General features: G+C 39.7%; 2 protein-coding genes across 3 annotated transcripts; both read left to right on the top strand.

Annotated features, from left to right (window-relative positions):
* The first annotated feature begins 264 nt into the window (after positions 1–264).
* Positions 265–6842, top strand: mavs (mitochondrial antiviral signaling protein). Its single transcript, XM_008398817.1, has 5 exons — positions 265–372; positions 2749–2871; positions 3889–4069; positions 4711–5372; positions 5658–6842. Exons 2-5 carry the CDS (start codon positions 2749–2751, stop codon positions 6348–6350), a joined length of 1659 nt encoding a protein of 552 aa, XP_008397039.1. The 5' UTR covers positions 265–372; the 3' UTR covers positions 6351–6842.
* Positions 6843–9526: 2684 nt separating this feature from the next.
* pank2 (pantothenate kinase 2) lies at positions 9527–16177 on the top strand. Of its 2 annotated transcripts, none has more exons than XM_008398819.2 (7): positions 9527–9920; positions 10383–10735; positions 11364–11617; positions 13034–13177; positions 13381–13504; positions 14474–14599; positions 14732–16177. In XM_008398819.2, exons 1-7 carry the CDS (start codon positions 9710–9712, stop codon positions 14780–14782), a joined length of 1263 nt encoding a protein of 420 aa, XP_008397041.1. In that variant the 5' UTR covers positions 9527–9709; the 3' UTR covers positions 14783–16177. The 2 variants fall into 2 exon arrangements, with proteins under 2 accessions (XP_008397041.1, XP_008397040.1); XM_008398818.2 differs by having other exon boundaries at positions 9528–9920; positions 13034–13210.
* The last annotated feature ends 1763 nt before the right edge of the window (positions 16178–17940 follow it).

The following is a 17940-nucleotide window of genomic DNA, read 5'->3' on the forward strand; positions in this document are numbered from 1 at the left end:
CTCTTTCTCTGTTTTTCTCTGTCGCTTTCTTTCTCGTTCTCAATTTTAGTCTGAATGAAGAAGTGGGATTAGACAGATTTTTACCAGAAATCGCAACTCAATATAATTCTGCCACCATACAGGCGGCACAGCACTCTAAGGTCACAGTTAGGGTGCGGATAAATCAAGGCCCGCCTTCACGTCGACTACTCAACGTTTCCATTGGAGCGTGTTTTTAATTGACGTTCCTCTCGGCCAATAGAAAGGCGCGAACCGACTCCTGGGCACACGGCGGCGCAGATGTGTGAGCAGGTCGCAGCGCAGGAAGAGTCAGTGGCAGCAGGAACAGCGACTGTGAACTGGTGACAAATTAGAGTGTGTTGAACAAGCAAGGTGAGCTTTATTTGATGTTTTTTTTTTCGCCGTTTCACCTGTAAACTCTGCGCAGGAGGAATGCTTATTGTCATTATCGTACTTCCTGGTTGGAGTTAGGTTGTGTCGTATTTATTAATTTGCTCGAGCACAACTTTTATGAGCTAGTTTCTTTAGCTAGTCCTCGTGGTTATTTATAGCGTCACATTTCTGTATTTTGTTAGGGTTTATTCGACTCTTGTGTCTGTTTTGTATGTGTCACAACCTCTTGTAAACCAGTACCAACGTTTGTAGCTATTTCTTTTTAGTCGCCAAACCCAAGTTTTAGTAGACTAATAATAAGGCTAGTAACTTACATTTTGTTTTGACCAAAATGTGTCTATTTTGCTGACCTTACTAAGTGACCTCGAAACTTGTCAAGCAGAATGTCTACTGCCCATTATAACCAAATAAGTTACTGAGTCAGCTGTTTTATGTCTCGGCGAGTTTGATAAGTGATTTCCTGATTCGCCTCTCCTTCGAACTTCATGCGGTCATAACCAGTTTATGTAGCTGTAGTTGTGCAGATCTGCTCTGCTTGAAATCTGACCCACACCAGTGAGCCAAGGAGACTGCCAAGAAAATGGCATTAACTTGGCAGTTAGAGGTCATTCAAATAATTTGCCCTTGTCCCAAGGTGCACTTTTGTCCCTTCTGACAACACCTTCCCTGTCCTGTTAATCTGCAATCTCTCAGCGCTTTACACTTAAATGCTTCCTTAGAAATAATGCACACTCTGAAGATTTTTCTCTTTTTTGTTTCCTTGCCTGGATTCTGAGTATTATGACTGTGAGACACTGTAACCATGTGGGGTAAACCATGTCCTGTGTTGGCTAATAACATTACGGAGACTTTGCTCTTAAATTCTTGCAACTGCAACAGTTGCTGCTATTAAAACAGTCTAAACCTATAGGACCAAAAAGGACTTGAGAAACAAAAAAATGTTCTTTTACCAACTCAACAATAAACGATTTGTTGCTGGAAAGGGATGTGTAAATAATTATACATCTAAACATCCAAAACTTTAAAGTTTTGTTGTCTTTTGCAGGTTTGCCAGTAAAATAGAATATGATTTTGCCAATAAGATCAGGATTTACATCCCTGTTTCTTTGAAAATGCTTGCTGTATTTAGCTAGGTTTAGTAAATCCAATATTTATAACTTATGAAACTAATCAAAATATGCATTTTGAGTAAAGGTCACTGGATATATGTAGTTTTGCAAGAATATGCAAAAAAAATTTTTTTCTATTTTGTGAATATTTTACTTTGTAGTAATTAGCCCAAACTTAAAAAAGAAAACAGGTTGTCCAACCTTAAAAATTTGTCACAAGTAATCAAACTAAGTTTAGCCAAGTAAATATGTTAAGTTTATTAAGTATGTCATGTTAAATAAATTTATTTTGACAAACTTAATTTGATTTAATGTCACAAGTTAACTTAATTTTTTTAAAGTTGGAGCCCCAGTCTGTCTTTTTTTTTTCAGCATACCAAAACTTTTAATAATTAATATATTACATTGAATAATGAATAGATTGAAAATAAACACATAATAATAATGCACCCATCAGACCTTTCCTGATTTCTGTTTTCTTTCATATCTCATTTGAACATTTTTGATTTTTTTGTCTTTTTTTGTCTGTTTTTATTTTTTTAATTTTTGGGATGAGATCACATGCAGGAAAACACAAAGTGTGAGGCAGGTTTTTTCTTTTTCTTTTTTTTATTTGATCCAGGAAATGTTGCCGAAATAACTCAGAAACTTTACACAGCTCTCCTGTTCAGCTCTGCCTCTCACCGCTTCGTTTGAAAATGCCACCGTTTGACTGAACCTTTCAGCGAACTACGTAAATAGTCTGTTTAGGTAAAAACAAATAGAGGGGATTTAAAATGTACCCAACACAAAACCTGTGGCCAAACTCTCGTCTGAGAAAATGCGTGGGAGTGTCTGGGAATGAGTGTTGAAGCTCGGAAGATATTAAACCGTAGACAGACGGACGTTTGCTGAGTTACCAGCAGAGGCCTCTGCTTGCTCTCAACCAACCTTGAAAACAGGAGGCGGTTTTTAAATCTGAATCTAAAAGCCTGGTGCGGTCAGGCCCAAAGAGTCGGCCCTTACTTTTGCTTTTCATTGCTGATGGGGAGAGAAAGGCCTTGTGATTTTCTCTTTCACTTTCAGTTTCGTTTGATGGAAAATCCCTTCACTGTCTTTTTTTTTTCTAAGATCTTTTTCATGTTAAGTGGAGACAAGTAAATTTTGCCACAGCTGCAGTTTGTGTCTAAGTTTATTTTTTTAATGAATGTAAATAAATGCATGAAGTGCCTTTTTAACTCTTTTTCTCTTTTCTGTAACTTTCCAGATGCCTTTTGCTAGCGATCAACTTTATAATGGTTATTTGCGGCAGAATATGCCGGCCATTGTTAGCAAGGTGAAAGTGAGAGAAATAGCACCGTACCTCCCCTGCCTGACGACTCATGACAGGGTAAGTTTAATTATTCATTACTTTAAGTGGAGTTGTTTATTTTTATCGATTATAAAAATAGTACAGATGAGGTTTATTCCCTTAGTAAGTTGCCAACGTTTTGCTATAGAAACACAGGACGTTGTCAAAGTATTCAATAGGTCTGTCACAATAACAAAGTTTGCGTTAGATAGTTCCAGAAATTACTGTGACAATAACGTTATTTTGAGTTRATTTTTTTCAAGCAATATATTAATAATGGCGCAATAATGCAAGTTTGTCCTCTGAAATACCAACAAAGAACACTTTACTCTGGAACTGGAAGATATTTTAAATATCCAAAATTAAACACAACAACAAAAATCAATAAATAAAATGAAAATGAAAAGACCAGACACAAACAAAACCATAAATACAATGTATTATGATGTCTCTGTAAACAAAGTTAGCCTTCAAAATATATCAGTCAGAATGGAATACATTCTTGGTATCTACAGCTATTGAACTTGATTGCACTTTGTAACGTTACAAACATCAACGTATTTCTCTGTGATAGACCAGAGTGAGTAACTCACATTAGTGAAGTGAAAGGAAAGGTCACATATAGTTTTAAAATATTTCACAATAAACATCTAAAAAGTGTTTCAGACTTACATATTTTATTTTTTAAATATAGAGTAATTATTAACAATATTCAGCCCATTAGTCGTTTTTATGATCATCCAAATGTGGCTTTTTTATTTTTTTAAAAATCTCAAAAAACTCCAATAAAGTTGAGATAAAACATGTAACATAAAATGCATAAATATTTAGCTTTCACTTTTTTTTCCAGAAAAGTCATATTTTGTTGATTGTGACGGATTTGTAAAAGCCATAAAAGTCTAAAACATCCAACATGGTGGTGGCAGCATCATACTGTGATGTCTCTTAATCAGAGACATGGAAGCTATTCAGTTGATGAGAGCTTTTTGCAGAAAACACCGAGCTAGATGTGTCATAACTACCCCAGAAAACCTTTCTTTTCTAAACTGATTGTAGGAAAACATAGAGGCCAAACGGGAAACGTCTGGGAATTTCAATGCCATGGTGCTTCTCCTGGACTGTCTGAAGAGGAGGGAGAACTGGCCAGAGCAGTTCATCCAGGCGCTAGAGGCTTGTGAGCACAAAACCCTTGCAGCTGAGATCCAAACAGAATACAACTGCCTCCTACGGGGTAACAGTAAGTTACTTTATCATCTATTGACATCTGTAATCTGGAGCTTGAAATCTTGATTTATGTGATCTTTATGCCTTTGTATTATGACATGTATTGATGTAAATGACAGCTTAAGCTTCTCTTTTATGTTACTGCTACTTGACTTTATTGTTTTTATTAACTGTACAGCACTTGAAGCTGAAGCAGCGTCACTGGCTAAGAGCTAATGTAGGAGTGCCCAAGGTGCTTCTAACACCGTGTTTATTAATGTTTCCATGAATGCTGCTGGTAGGATGTGTTGTGGGTTATATGTAGATCTGAAGGAAAGAACATCTCTGCTAGGAGTGGATATTTATCATATCGTGTATCATTTATTGATAATAATTCCGATCTATTGTTGTCACGATAAATTCCAATAAATGGCGTGAACTTACTTTCATAATTTCAGTTTGCTCAGTGGAAACATAGCTATTGATGGTAGAAATAGATAAAAATTGATCAAACTGTATTTTATCTTTTGAAAGGATAAAGTTGTAAGCTTTGTGACTCTGTGAGTGATGTTAACAACCTGAGTAAAAAAGTAAATATAAATAGATGTATAATTTCTGATGTCTATCCTCCACAGAGCTCTCGTCTTAACCTAGCCACTGTTTGCTTCATCTTAGATCCCAGCTCAGGCTCGGTTGCAGCTACCGTGGTCAGGGCTCATGTCCACCCGGCTCCAGCCGCCAGCCAGCTGCCTGTCTCTGAGAGCGTTGCAGATGTTCAGCCGGCTCCACCCGAGCCAGCCTCTCAGACCCCGGCTCCTGTCCACGCTCCTGCACAGCGGCAAGTCCCTCAGATGGCGGCCGATTCCCCACCTGAACCCATCTCTGAGCCGCCCGCTCAGGATGAGCTTCCACTTCTTCCGTCTACTCCGCCCCCATCTCCTGAGATCCAGCATACAGCCGAGGGAAAACACGCTCCCCACCAGGAGCCAGAGGAAAACTCAGAGTCTGATGTCCAGGATCCATCTGGTGATACTGGCGCAGGGAGGAAAGAGGCTGCCGCCGCTGTCATTGTGGCCGCTGCTGTTGCCATGGTGGCCTCCTCTCAGGAGCAGCAGCAGCAGCAGCAACATCCGGTCCCTCAAAGTGGAGCTGATCATCTCCAAACAGCAGCCACCACAAAGCTGAGTCCGTCTTTAACGTCGGTCAGCTCTGACGTGTCTTATGGGTCATCTGTGCTAACTCTGACTCCAGAGAAACATCCAGTGCAGGACACGACCCCACCAGCACACAAGATTCCTCTGCAGCCCCAGATGACCGCTGAACATACAATTGCTCAGGTCAGTAAAAACACCTTCGATACTCCATTTCATCTAGAAGAAAAAACATTGAACAGCTACCTGCTGTTGTTTTTGTGGTACCTTTGTTTTCAAAAGCCTTTATGAGCTCCACAATGCAATGTTTCGATGTAGATATAAATGCCGTTCGCTCAAATTAATGCCAGAGACATGATAAAACATTTCTCTGCAGCTTCTACAATCCACCATATAAGCATCTCATATTACATATTAGGCATATTAGGTATATTGGATGCTTTTTAACATTAAGTCGTTCTTTCCTTGCAGGCTGTTAAAAGTAGACCGCAGAATGAAGCTTCTTCTTCTCCTGAGACGTTTGCCGATAAGAGAAACGTCTTTCATCAAGATGCCGATGATAACTCGGTGTGCCTGAGCAAACCTGGTCAGCTCGTCAGCATCCAACCAGTTAATCACCCCAGTCCTCCAGTCCAGCCACAGAGCTCCTCGCTGCAGCCTTACTCCGGCGACAGTGCCCGACTGGAACTAAGTGACCCTTCGTCAGACCTTCCTTCCTGCACTACTCAAATTGAGAAGCCCAATTCAGCAGAACCGCATCAGGAGAACGGGATTGTTCCAGACCACAGCGAACCAGAGGAGAACCATTACGAGTCTCCAAACCAGAGCTTCGACGTGGCGGAGAACGTAGTTCACGTAGCAGAGATGCCATCCATCCTCAATCGTGACGGCCAAGCTCCAGAGCCACAACTTCAAATCGTCAACGGAGAACCGGTCAAAGGAAGCTTTTCTGCAAGCGTCAATGCTGCAGATGACACTGCGTCGAGTTTTAACAGCCTCCATAGCGAGAGCTACACCCCCATCGAGTCAAAGCCTCTGCCCAGTTCAGAGAAAACCACTCCTCCCGACCCCAGCGACGGCCAATCCACGATAAGAAAGTACATTCTGATCGGAGCTGGAGTGGGGGCCTGCGCTCTGTTGATGGCATTGAAGTTTAAGCGTTAAGGGGATAAGGATAGTGACTGAGAATCATCCTTGCACCGAGAGGGCACAGGACAGACGTTTAATAATTACCCATAGTAATGAAAGCTACCACGCCAGACCTTTGATCATGTCATTAATTCATATCTGTTGTTGGTGTTCAGCAATGAATGACTGACTTTGGAATAAAAAAAAACCCAAATCCAAACTCTTGACATTAGCTGTGACGCTTTGAGGTGAGGTGGCATTTCAGGTTATTTCAAATGTGGGTTTTTATAAAGGTGCCTGATGAAAAATAATGGTGTCTCACAAAAGTGTTCACACACTTTAACTTAAATGCATTTTATTGAGATTTTATGTGATACATCTATACTTTATACTAAACTTGCGATATTTGTTATATTTTCAGCTGGAGCGGTTCGCTTTTGTACTGCGTTGTCAAATGATCCCAACTAATTGAAAAACCTGTTCCTTCCCTCACCTGGGGGTGGGGGTACTGCACCAAGAACCACTGAAGGAAATGACACAAAAACCTCTGAATAAGACACTGAGCGCAACTTCCTTCTTCACAACGTCTAAACAAAAATGGAGTGGCGTCAGATTTTAGCGGTTGCAGGATTTCTCTTTTGTCTTTGGCAAAAGACCACAAGCCATTTCTCTCGCTAGTGATACATACACATGTTTGTTTGTTTGTATTTACCCAGAATACCCTGACTTATAGTCCAGTTCCTGCTTTTTGATCTTTCTCTGGTCTGCTTGCATCCACATATGCATTCGAACCGCACCAGAGTTCACTTCAACCGAACTGAGATCAGAGTTCGATTACGCAGTCACACCTCCCCAAACAAACCAGACCTTCCAGGCAAACAGACTAGGGTTCGATTAAAACGAACTAAACAGGGCTGGGGTGATGCATCCTAAATGAAACATGATGGTCCGCAGTATGGCGGTAGTTTGCAGTACCTTGAAGCAAAAAAGTCCTTGGGTTCAAATCCTGGCAGATTTTGAGGTATGCATGTTCTCTATGTGCATCATGGGTTCTCTCTGGGTATTCTGGCTACCTCCCATGGTCCAAACGGTATCATGTTAGGTTCATTGGTTTGTTCCAAGTGCCTCTAAGAGTGAGCATGTCTGTGGTGAACCATGCCTCACCCTTAATGATCACTGGATATAGGTACCTAGACCTAGCAAAGACCTCTATTGCCAAGTTGTTGCACTGAATTTCATTCAAGGATACCAGAGTAACACACGCTTAAAATCTCTAAAAAATACATTGATGTTTTTAAACTTTATCAGATGAGGAAAACGTTCAAGGGGTGGGAATACTTTTCACAAGCCACTGTATGTTCTTTGAGTTATCTTGGAGGTGGGAGAAGTGGGAGGCAGGAGCTTTTCATATTTAATTCTTTACTTACTGTCGGTATTTGGAAGCTGGGCTGCAAAAGCCCGAAGTATTCCATATTTATTTGTACATATTTGACACATTAACTCTACGTAGGTGTGTACCTATTAAGAAAAACTAAAAAAAATTTAAAAAGCCTAAATATTATGTAAGGAATCAGGTTTATTTGTTCTTCTTCTCAAGGAAAAAAACCAATCTATTTCAAATTTTAGCTCAATTTTCTTTTAACAAAGTATTTTTATGACAAGTAGATTGTGGGTTTATGTATTAAGATGGATTTTTAACTAGAACTTGCTGATTCTTGCATGATTTTATCAGTTAAAATGTTTTAATGTGTAACAGAAAATTTACTTAATGTTACTGCATTATATTAAAAAATATATTTAAACATTCTTTAAGGTGTGTAAATGAGCATCCTGGCTGACTTGGAGGATCCTCAGCAGTTTGTTAATCAGTGATTTGCTAAATCGTTCTTTCTGCCATCTAGTGGACATATTTGGTTTTACAGGTTGCTTTCCTTCAGGTAGAAATGTCTCCTGAATCATGACGTAAAGGTGAAAGATTTTATTGTAAATAGTTTGTCGATAAACAAAGTACACTTTTTAAAGAGTTAATTCATTATGTTTTGCACATGTAAACTGCATAGCTGAAGATATACTGGAGTGTCTTCATTGTTTTTCTTCAGGTTTTGATCTTGGGTTCTGTCTGAACTTGTATGCACATCAATAAAATACATTGATACAATTTGAATTTTATGTATATTTTACATATTTTGCATGTGAGGAAACATAACTTGGTGTCTATCTGGTGCTTGGGTCGGCTTCGGAGCCACATTTGGCTCTTTAGGCCCTCAAGTGGCTCCTAATAACTTTTAGCAGTGGCGTAGAACTGAAAGTGTTTTGTTGGTTAAAGGGAACATGAAACTTTACAAAGAATTTTTATCAAAAATGACAACAATGCCAAAGGAAATGTTATTATTGTACAGATTTTTTTCTATTTGGGGCATATAATTAGGCTGAAACCACTGCTTTTTTTTTTTTTTTTTAAAGAATACTTTCATCTTTTTCAAAAGAAGTTAACCAAAAAGTCAAGACATTATGTAAAACATTTTGATATTAACATTTTACAATAGTTCAGATGAACGTATTGTTGGTTTTGTCTGATTTGTCTCTGCGTGTCAGCAGATTAAAAAGGAGGTTAAAAGACATAGAGGAAAAGATAGAATCTATAACAGATGTGTTACAAAGGCCTATTTAAAGTCCATACGCATGTTTAATTGAGAACTATGTGGAAGACCCTGAAAATTGCTACTTCACAAATTCTGACTAATTTTGAGCTATTTTTCAATTAAAAAAAGAAAAGCCAAATATTTAATAATTTAAAAAAGCCTCAAAGCTGACACAGACGTCACATACCCCAAAAGACTTACAGGTGAAATTGCATTGCGGACGGATGGTTCAACTAAATATTGAACTGATGTGGCTGACCACAAAAGCACGTGATATATTTAAAATTGTCATTAGCTGGGAGGGGATTCAACCGTGAATTTATGAGTGTTCTATTTATCAGAATCACAGTTAGCTATGTTTTGATTGTAAAAAATTTAATCATTAGAAAATAAATACAATAAGCAATTATTGAGTTATAATCTTTACAAAATTATTACCAAAATTATAAAATTAAATGTCCATTCTAATTGGGTTATTTAGTGTGATAAAATCCAGGAAAAGTGACATGAGTTTATAGATTGGTGGACTCACGCTCTGATTGGTTCTCACTTCCTTCCATCAACTCTTAGCCCCGCCCAACATCTCTCTTGACAGCGAACATAAAAAGGACGTGTAGCTCAGCCATTTACGACTCCAGATATCCAGCTAATTATCTCGGCTACGAGGCTTTTGTTTGTATTTACCCCACAAATTATAGGCATTTATTCACCTATTCGCAACTTAAATCATATATGTAGCTAATTAGCCATTCAATGGCGTTTAATCAACGCGACGATGATATCGTCGACGGAGAAGACGAAACGCCCTCGAAGCTGCCGCGGTGCAACAAGGAGATGCCCGGTTACTTTAGCAACGAGCCCCAAAATGAGGCTGCCGCGTCCGCCGGGAGAGCTACATCCGAGCGGCGAACGTCCAACTCGACCCCGTGGCATCGGAGAGACTCGTTTAAGAAGACAAGGCCGCGTAGGTGTTAACAATGCTAGCTTCAGATATATACTGAGAAAGGAAAAGGGGGTTGCTGCATCTACACAAAACACAAGGCGGTACATACAAGAAACCTTGGGCACTGAAATTGTTTTAATAATGAAATATTATGGTGTCGCGTATTTTCTTACAGGCTGATGGTTGATAGGCTGTTGTGAGTGTGAAACTTGGTATCCGTTCGCCTTTGGCATTTGCCATGATATAAATGAGCCATAGAGGCAGTAAAAAGCCAGAATTTATTTTGCACAAGATGGCGTTCGCGGTACACACTGTACTCCTTGTAGGAAAGAAGCTGCTTACCATTTTCTAGGCTAGTTGTGTCACATGAAATGAATCCCCACTCAAACAAAATGTCAGTCATAATTTTCTATAATTTCTACATTATTAACAACAAAAACATTTAAATAAAAAATGTCTCTGCATATGCTCCACACATTTCAGCATTTCCTTGGTTTGGGATGGACATCGGAGGCACCCTGGTGAAACTCGTGTATTTTGAGCCCAAAGACATCACTGCAGAAGAAGAGCAAGAGGAGGTGGAGAGCCTGCGGAGCATCCGGCACTACCTGACATCCAACACCGCCTACGGCACCACCGGCATCAGGGATGTGCACCTGGAGATGAAGGACCTGTCGCTGTGCGGCAGGACAGGGAACCTGCACTTCATCCGCTTCCCCACTCATGACCTGCCCGTCTTCATGCAGATGGGCCGCAACAAGCATTTCTCCAGCCTCCACACCACGCTCTGTGCCACGGGAGGTGGCGCCTACAAATTCGAGTCCGATTTCCGTACGGTGGGTGTGCAGTCTTTTGTCTGCTTTATTTTTGCAGCTCGGAATATAGCAACTGCAAAAGGGTCATTAAAAATACATCGACCTTTGGTTGAGTAGATGAACCATTTTGATTTCTTACACTAACATCTTATCTTTTTACAGTGACACACACAAAACCTGCCAAAAAAAAAAAAAGATTTCACACATTTTTAAAAATGGGAATGGATGGGTCTCCAGTAGCAGTAAGTTTTGCAACAAATCTGAGGAGGCCTCTGACGGAAGAATGTTGTCGTAGCAGTTTATTGACTGTCATGACATGCCAACAGTTCAATATCCAGGCAACGGAGATGATATTTTATAGTATCATGTCCTGGACAACACAATCAGTTGTTGGCTAGCACCGCTAATCTACTACATTTGCTTCTTCTGCTCCTCTTTATATCCCTGGAAAACACATCACACATCCAGTTAGCTCCTTTAAGCTAACTGGAGAAAATTCCCAATAAACACTTGTCTGGTGTAGCCAAAATTAGCTTGCAAAAAAAATTAAGGCCATAAAAAAGTGTTTGTAAACTTCTCAGCAGCATCAAATTATGTTTATCCTGCTGTGTCTCTCTCTTTCTTAAAACGACAATAAAAAAAAACAAAGATGGCCGACCTGGAGCTCCACAAGCTGGACGAGCTAGACTGTTTGGTTCGGGGGGTGCTGTACATCGACTCKGTGATCACCAGCGGCCCCTCGGAGTGCTACTACTTTGAAAACCCCACCGACCTGGATCACTCCGCTCAGAAGCCCTACACACTGGAGAACCACTATCCTCTGCTGCTGGTCAACATCGGCTCCGGAGTCAGCATCCTGGCCGTCTACTCCGAGAACAACTACAAGCGGGTCACCGGGACCAGGTAATGCTCAGCAGCGAAATTATTTGCCCTTTCTGCTGCTTTGTAACTTTAGATGTAGAGTTATTATTATTATTATGACCTCTGKGGTGTTTTTAAAGATGCTGGGTTGGATACAAATATTGACGATTAAAAACGCCATTATGATGCAGCTGCAATTAAATAGAATAATTCTTTATTAGTCCCACCATGGGGAAATTTACTTGTTACATCGGTAACAAGTAAATGTAATATTAGGCTCTAGCATTACTTCACAATCTTCATCTATCAYCCATTTTGCATGTTTGCGGTTTGATCAATTTGTGCAGCTTTGATGTAAATACATTTACAAATGGCAGATGTCTTTGCTGATTTGTCTTAATGAAATCCACTGCAAACCCAGCTGCCTTCTAACTGGTTGATGGGGGCCATCCTGACTGTAATTTAKTGCAATCTATTGATGTACATGCATATTGAGCCCACTGTGGAAACATTTTCCTTCTGTAAGGAATGTTTACCTTTCCTCCCAGTGGCCTACACTGGAATTTCTGATTGTAACATAACATGTACAAAAGTTCTCGGGATTTGAATATTTTTTTTGCAAGGCACTTATCCAGTACTGCAGATATAGGGAAATATCACAGAAAAACTGTGGAAAACAATTCAAAATGACTCGTTTTTTTTTTTTTTATCTCTCTCTACGTCTGCTCTACTCTATACACAGGTCTGTTGCTATAGCAACCGACTGACAACAACTCCACTTGCAGACAGATAAAGCTTACGTTCCAGTGCATTGTGGTTAAGCACCAAAAAACATGCAAACATTTTCCACACAAAGATCAGATCAGCACATTCAGTGCGGTATGCAGTATTATTTTTTTCAGGCTTGAAGTTTATTTTGCAATTACTAGAAAGTGATGATCTGAACACAGCGGTGGTTGATTAGCTAATTTAAACACCTGCTCTACTGATGATGTGTCAGACTTGGTGTGTGGGTCGCCTTATTTTTATTTTTTAACTGAACCGAATCATGCCGAATTCCACAGCTCATCTACATGTTGGTTGTCAAAGTCAAGCAAGCATAGCAAAGCTACTTCCCTCTCTGTTTTCATTTTATAAAATGGGTACATTTAAGATTTAGTGCATTATGTTGACAAGTTGTTAAAACCCATGGTAGTCATCATTGACGAGTGTTGTTTTTTTTTTCTTTTTCTTTTTTTTTTTTCTTCCCAGCAGGGAGCTGGGGAGCGGGTTCTTGTGTGTGTGTGTGATGTCACTTTGCAACGTCTCTACATGCTATCGTTGATGCTAACGCTAATATTGACATTGTTTCTCGTAGCTTTTGTTATCAGTTTGTAACATCTTACTGAATAAAGTTGACTATTGAACCAAATCCCAGAGAATTTCACTGATGTCTGTTTCCTCCATTTACGTCGACAGCCTCGGGGGCGGGACCTTCCTCGGCCTGTGCTGCCTTCTCACTGGCTGCTCGACTTTCGAGGAAGCCCTAGAAATGGCTTCTCAGGGGGAGAGCACCCATGTGGACAAGTTGGTCCGGGACATCTACGGAGGAGACTATGAGAGGTTTGGACTGCCGGGCTGGACTGTGGCTTCAAGGTGCGGTTTACAGCTCCTTCTACCGTTCTTATTGTTGGTCTCCAGCCTGTTTTGTGATGACTTCCAGCATCGTCAGAGCTTCAGCAGAGAACCTGAGCACCGTTGGGTTTACTGGCTGGACTTAGGCGGTCTCCATCTGTCTCACAACTCTGTTTCTCTTCGTTTTGTAGTTTTGGCAGCATGATGTTCAAAGAAAAAAGGGAGTCTGTGTCTAAGGAGGACCTGGCTCGGGCAACGCTAGTCACGATCACCAATAACATCGGCTCCATTACCAGAATGTGCGCTCTCAATGAGGTTAGTARCAATCATGGGGTAATAATGGTTAAGTGTGTGGAAGATATTTGCACTAGAAAAATGCTTGGTGCGATTTTGTGTTTTTTGCAGCGCAGCAGTGATGTTTGGCACTAGAGGCACCAATCAGAATTTGTGTCACCAATTTCTGACCAATTAGTTTTCTGAAAGTTAACCATTTTAGTCAATTCCAGTTTATTTGAACCAATATTATTAGAAGGTATTGGAAAGGCAGCAATCAGTCCTTTATGTTGGAAGCTGAGGTGACGTCACACTGTGTGTGTTGGGACGGGCCACTGTGAAACAGTGGTCTAGCCTTTTGTAAGAAAGCGATCTTAAAGTGTGAAGAGGGACAATGATCTGGTGGGGTAGAGACTCCAGGAACACATTTGTTTAGCGTGACTTCTGATTTTAGTGGGTCAAAAGTTCTCAGGGATTCAGACGGTTCCTTTGGTCTCTTTCTGGTCAGAAACTCATCTGTTTCACAGCTGCTACGCTAGCTTGAGAAGCTTGATAAATYTGACAATCAGCCAATCAAAGATGAGCCAATAACATTTYGATTGTTTCAACTTAAATGTTATTACTTGAAAAACAATTAGATTTTATGGTATAAAAAAATTCTGAATTCTAAACGATTGGAAAAACACAGAGAACCAGCTTCTTGGGCTCTCCAGCCGGGTTCTTGGTGCATCTCTGGTCTAAGCTGATGTGGTCCCGTTGTGTGTTCAGACTGGTGTTGGTGTAAAAYGGCTGGGGAAGACCTTTCAAGTCTTATTCCTTTTTTGCCTTCAGCCTCTTTACGGTGCTGCCTTGTGGCGTCTTGATCAAGCAGCATTGTACAGGGCTATGACGGCGTAGAGGAGCTCACACGACGCCATTGTCATGGGCAACGTTATACGCTTCCGTTACTTCTTATTAAACAAAATCTGTTTGATTGCTGTTATTTCTGACCTCTTGTTGTTTTTTGCTCAGAACATTGAGAGAGTGGTGTTTGTCGGGAACTTCCTAAGAGTGAACATTCTCTCTATGAAGCTGCTGGCCTACGCTATGGACTACTGGTCCAACGGCCAGCTCAAGGCTCTCTTTCTTCGTCACGAGGTAAGTCACCAATTGGTTTATTTTGAACAGAAAAGAGTCGAGGCAAACAATTTTCAGTCCCAATAACTCGCCTGTTCAAACTTTCCAGTGTCTGGTCTGGACTAACAGTGGTGTCTAACTCTCGTTTCCCAGGGTTACTTCGGTGCTGTCGGAGCCTTGCTGGGACTTCTGCATCCGTCCTGATCCCTCTTTGAAGGAAGAAAAATGAATAAAAAAGTCAATCTGCTGCAGCAATCAGAAGCACTTTAGATTGTTAGGAATCAGTTTTTTCTTAAAAGCAGCGTTGCCTGCACCACCTACTGGTACATTATTGCATGTGGGCCGGCGTACGAGTTTTCAGTTCTCGTACGCCGGTTGAATGTTGGAGGTTTTCTGAGTACTCCGTGGCTTAAGTTGGATGCAGAAAAGCTGGCAAGCTTAGTATTTTTGCACCTTTTTGTCGTATTTGGCAATTCCAAGGAAATCCAGAAGTGTTGCCTTAGGTAATTTCATTAGAAGTACCTGTTGGTAGGTAGTTTTGTCTTAATGGCGCTCGCTACCCATGTGTGGGCAATCGGTTCTGGGCCAAAATACTCCAGGCTGTACACAAAGGTACCAAAATGAATGATAAATGTTACTTTGCCCCTTTTAGAATCACTGTTTGTTACATGAAACATATTTATRTAACAACAATGTTCTTAATTGGTTTCCCAAAGAGACGATGAACAGAAAGACTTGATGAAAAGTTAGTTACGCCATTTAAAGTGGTAGTTCCAGGTGTATTTATCACAGGTAATTAGAGGGAATGGGTTGTCACTTGAACTCTTGTCTACATGGTTAAGGTGAAACGCTATTATTAACATCCACTTCCTGTCTTGCATAATAAGCTTTTTCAATGTAGTTCAACTAATCTGGAGGTTTTAATAATAGAGCAACTAATGTTTTATAAGGTGTTGCATACAAAATGTGTTTTATTCATAAATTAAGCCCTTATATATCACTAATGTAATATTATACACTTTTTTTTGGCTATGAATGATAGAGCCCACTTGCTGTACAAATGCACCTACTGTCATCTGCGTTACTGAAGTGCCTTCAGGCCAGTGCATGTCTGTGAGGAGAAATTGGTGCACATTGAGAAATGTGCACAGAAACTACAGGTCCAAAAAGCACATCATCTCTTAATATTCTGAGTTTAAAACATTGTTTTGTTTTGTTTTTTTTTTATGGTGAAACTCAACGCTTCCCTCCAATGGAGGTATAGAATGTGTTCTCCACACCTGTTCCTGTTCTGTGTGGTTCAGTTATAAACACAAACTCTTCAGCTCTTCCTGTTGTAATGATAAATCATATTTTTTTATGTCCATCCATGATTACAAGGACCAGAATTTGTCTTTGTTTTTGTCAGTGATTGTTTGGAAACTACACAGTAATTAGATTTTAAGTGCCTGTCATAATTTCTGTAATCTGTTTGGCATTATGGTTGTCATTCTCAAAAATACAAGATCGTGTTTGTTTCACATTTGCTTGTATTTTGCATAGAAAATTATTTTTCCTTTTTTTTATGTTGAATCTATTAAAATGTTTTTTCATATCATATTTAACTTGTATTGCTTCTTTCTCTACATAAATTATGTCAAAAGCTAAAGTACATTGGTGTCAATGACAACTTTGTTGGATGCATGTTACTACATTTAAGTTGCTAACAAATTGATACCCTGATAGACATATTACACATTACTACAAATGAAAATTTGATTCAACCTCGTTAAATTTTAATAAGTTTCAGGAATGGCATTCCTTTTGGATTTTTTTWAATATACAACAGTGCATGTCACCAATTTTCAAAATATATTCCTAGAGGTACGATTGCCGTAAAATTCTCACCAGATGTGGGAGCCCATCTATTTCCGACATCACTGACGTTTGCGCGTGAGCTATGTAATATGCGAGCTCGACGCCATGAAACTTACTACTCTGTAAATAACAACCCTCCATAGCAAAGAGAGAAGTTCTGAGCTGAACAAGTCGGTAATGTTAATTAAATATTTGAAAGCGTGGCCAACACGGGACGGCTTCGCTCCGTTCCTCAGCTGCCATTGTTATAACTACAGAGAGGCTACGATGCTAAAACAGCGCAGGAAATCAACGTTATCGTTCACAACTTCTGTTCGCTGATTGGCCAGGTAAAGAAAAAATCTACCGTAGGCAATCCAAGTAAACAGYGMTGTGAAGCGAGATTTTAATCGAGTGGAGTAGCCTGAAAAGGTTAAATCCTCACACGAACAAGAAAAAACATAAATACATCAAGAAATTACGTGTAATAATAACACAAGGTCAGCAGGGTTGAACACATTAAGGGAGGTTCAGAAACAAACGTAAAATCCTATAGATGAAGTCTATCAGTTGTTAGAAAGCCATCTTTCATTGGTAAGTACAAGCTGGTGGCCTTTACAATGTTTCATTACCCTATTGTCACACAAGAAACATTCACAAACACCTTCATAAAACATTGCTGTAAACGACAAAAGTAATTTCTAAATTACTTAAAGTACCCACTGGGCACATCTGTGGCTTTAATGCGGAAGTGGGAAGAACAAAATTACACAGTAAAAGGGATTCTTGCAACACTTCAGTGTACAGCTTGAGAAAGACCTGAAGCCAGTTTGTTTCAAAGAAAAAAAAGTAATCGGGCCTATATGTACCATTACTCAGCATCAGTTACCACATACAAATACATTTGATTGATTAATTATCAATCACTTAGTGAAACATATTTATATAGATTATTTACACACAGACTGATGTTTTCCAGCCGTTATTTCTGTTAATCATGATTATTTTCCAGCTTGCAGTTCATAAAAACATGACATTTCAAATTTGAGTGGTACATCAGACCAATAARAAAAACAACAAAAAAACACTTTATAATGCAGAAATTTGGGTCTAATGAAAAGTACCAACGAATTAAAGTAGCTTATAAGCTCCTTTAATATGTCAAATTAGCCTCGCCAGAAAGCATATTCTAATTTATTGAACATGACTATAATGGCTGTTATAATGAAGAACTTAAAATACATTTTTTAAATTGATAACTTTGGCAGGAAGAGGCTTCTATAGAGATAAGGACAGAAAAGAGTTTCCACACATGTGGCAGCTGTCAGAAAGTGAAGAAGAAGAAAAAAGAACATTTAGTTTGCGGCTGGAAACTTTTCTCAGCATACGTGTACTTCATCAGGCACGTACACATCTGCCCGAGCAACGAGTAAAATTCTGCTTCTTTACCGTTTCGTAAGGGAGAGAGAGAGTGTGTGTGTGTGTGTATGTGTGTGTGTGTGGGGGGGTGTGTGTGTGTGTGTGTG

The sequence above is a fragment of the Poecilia reticulata genome, linkage group LG22, assembly GCF_000633615.1.
Source record: "Poecilia reticulata strain Guanapo linkage group LG22, Guppy_female_1.0+MT, whole genome shotgun sequence".
Classification (NCBI taxonomy): Eukaryota; Metazoa; Chordata; class Actinopteri; order Cyprinodontiformes; family Poeciliidae; genus Poecilia; species Poecilia reticulata.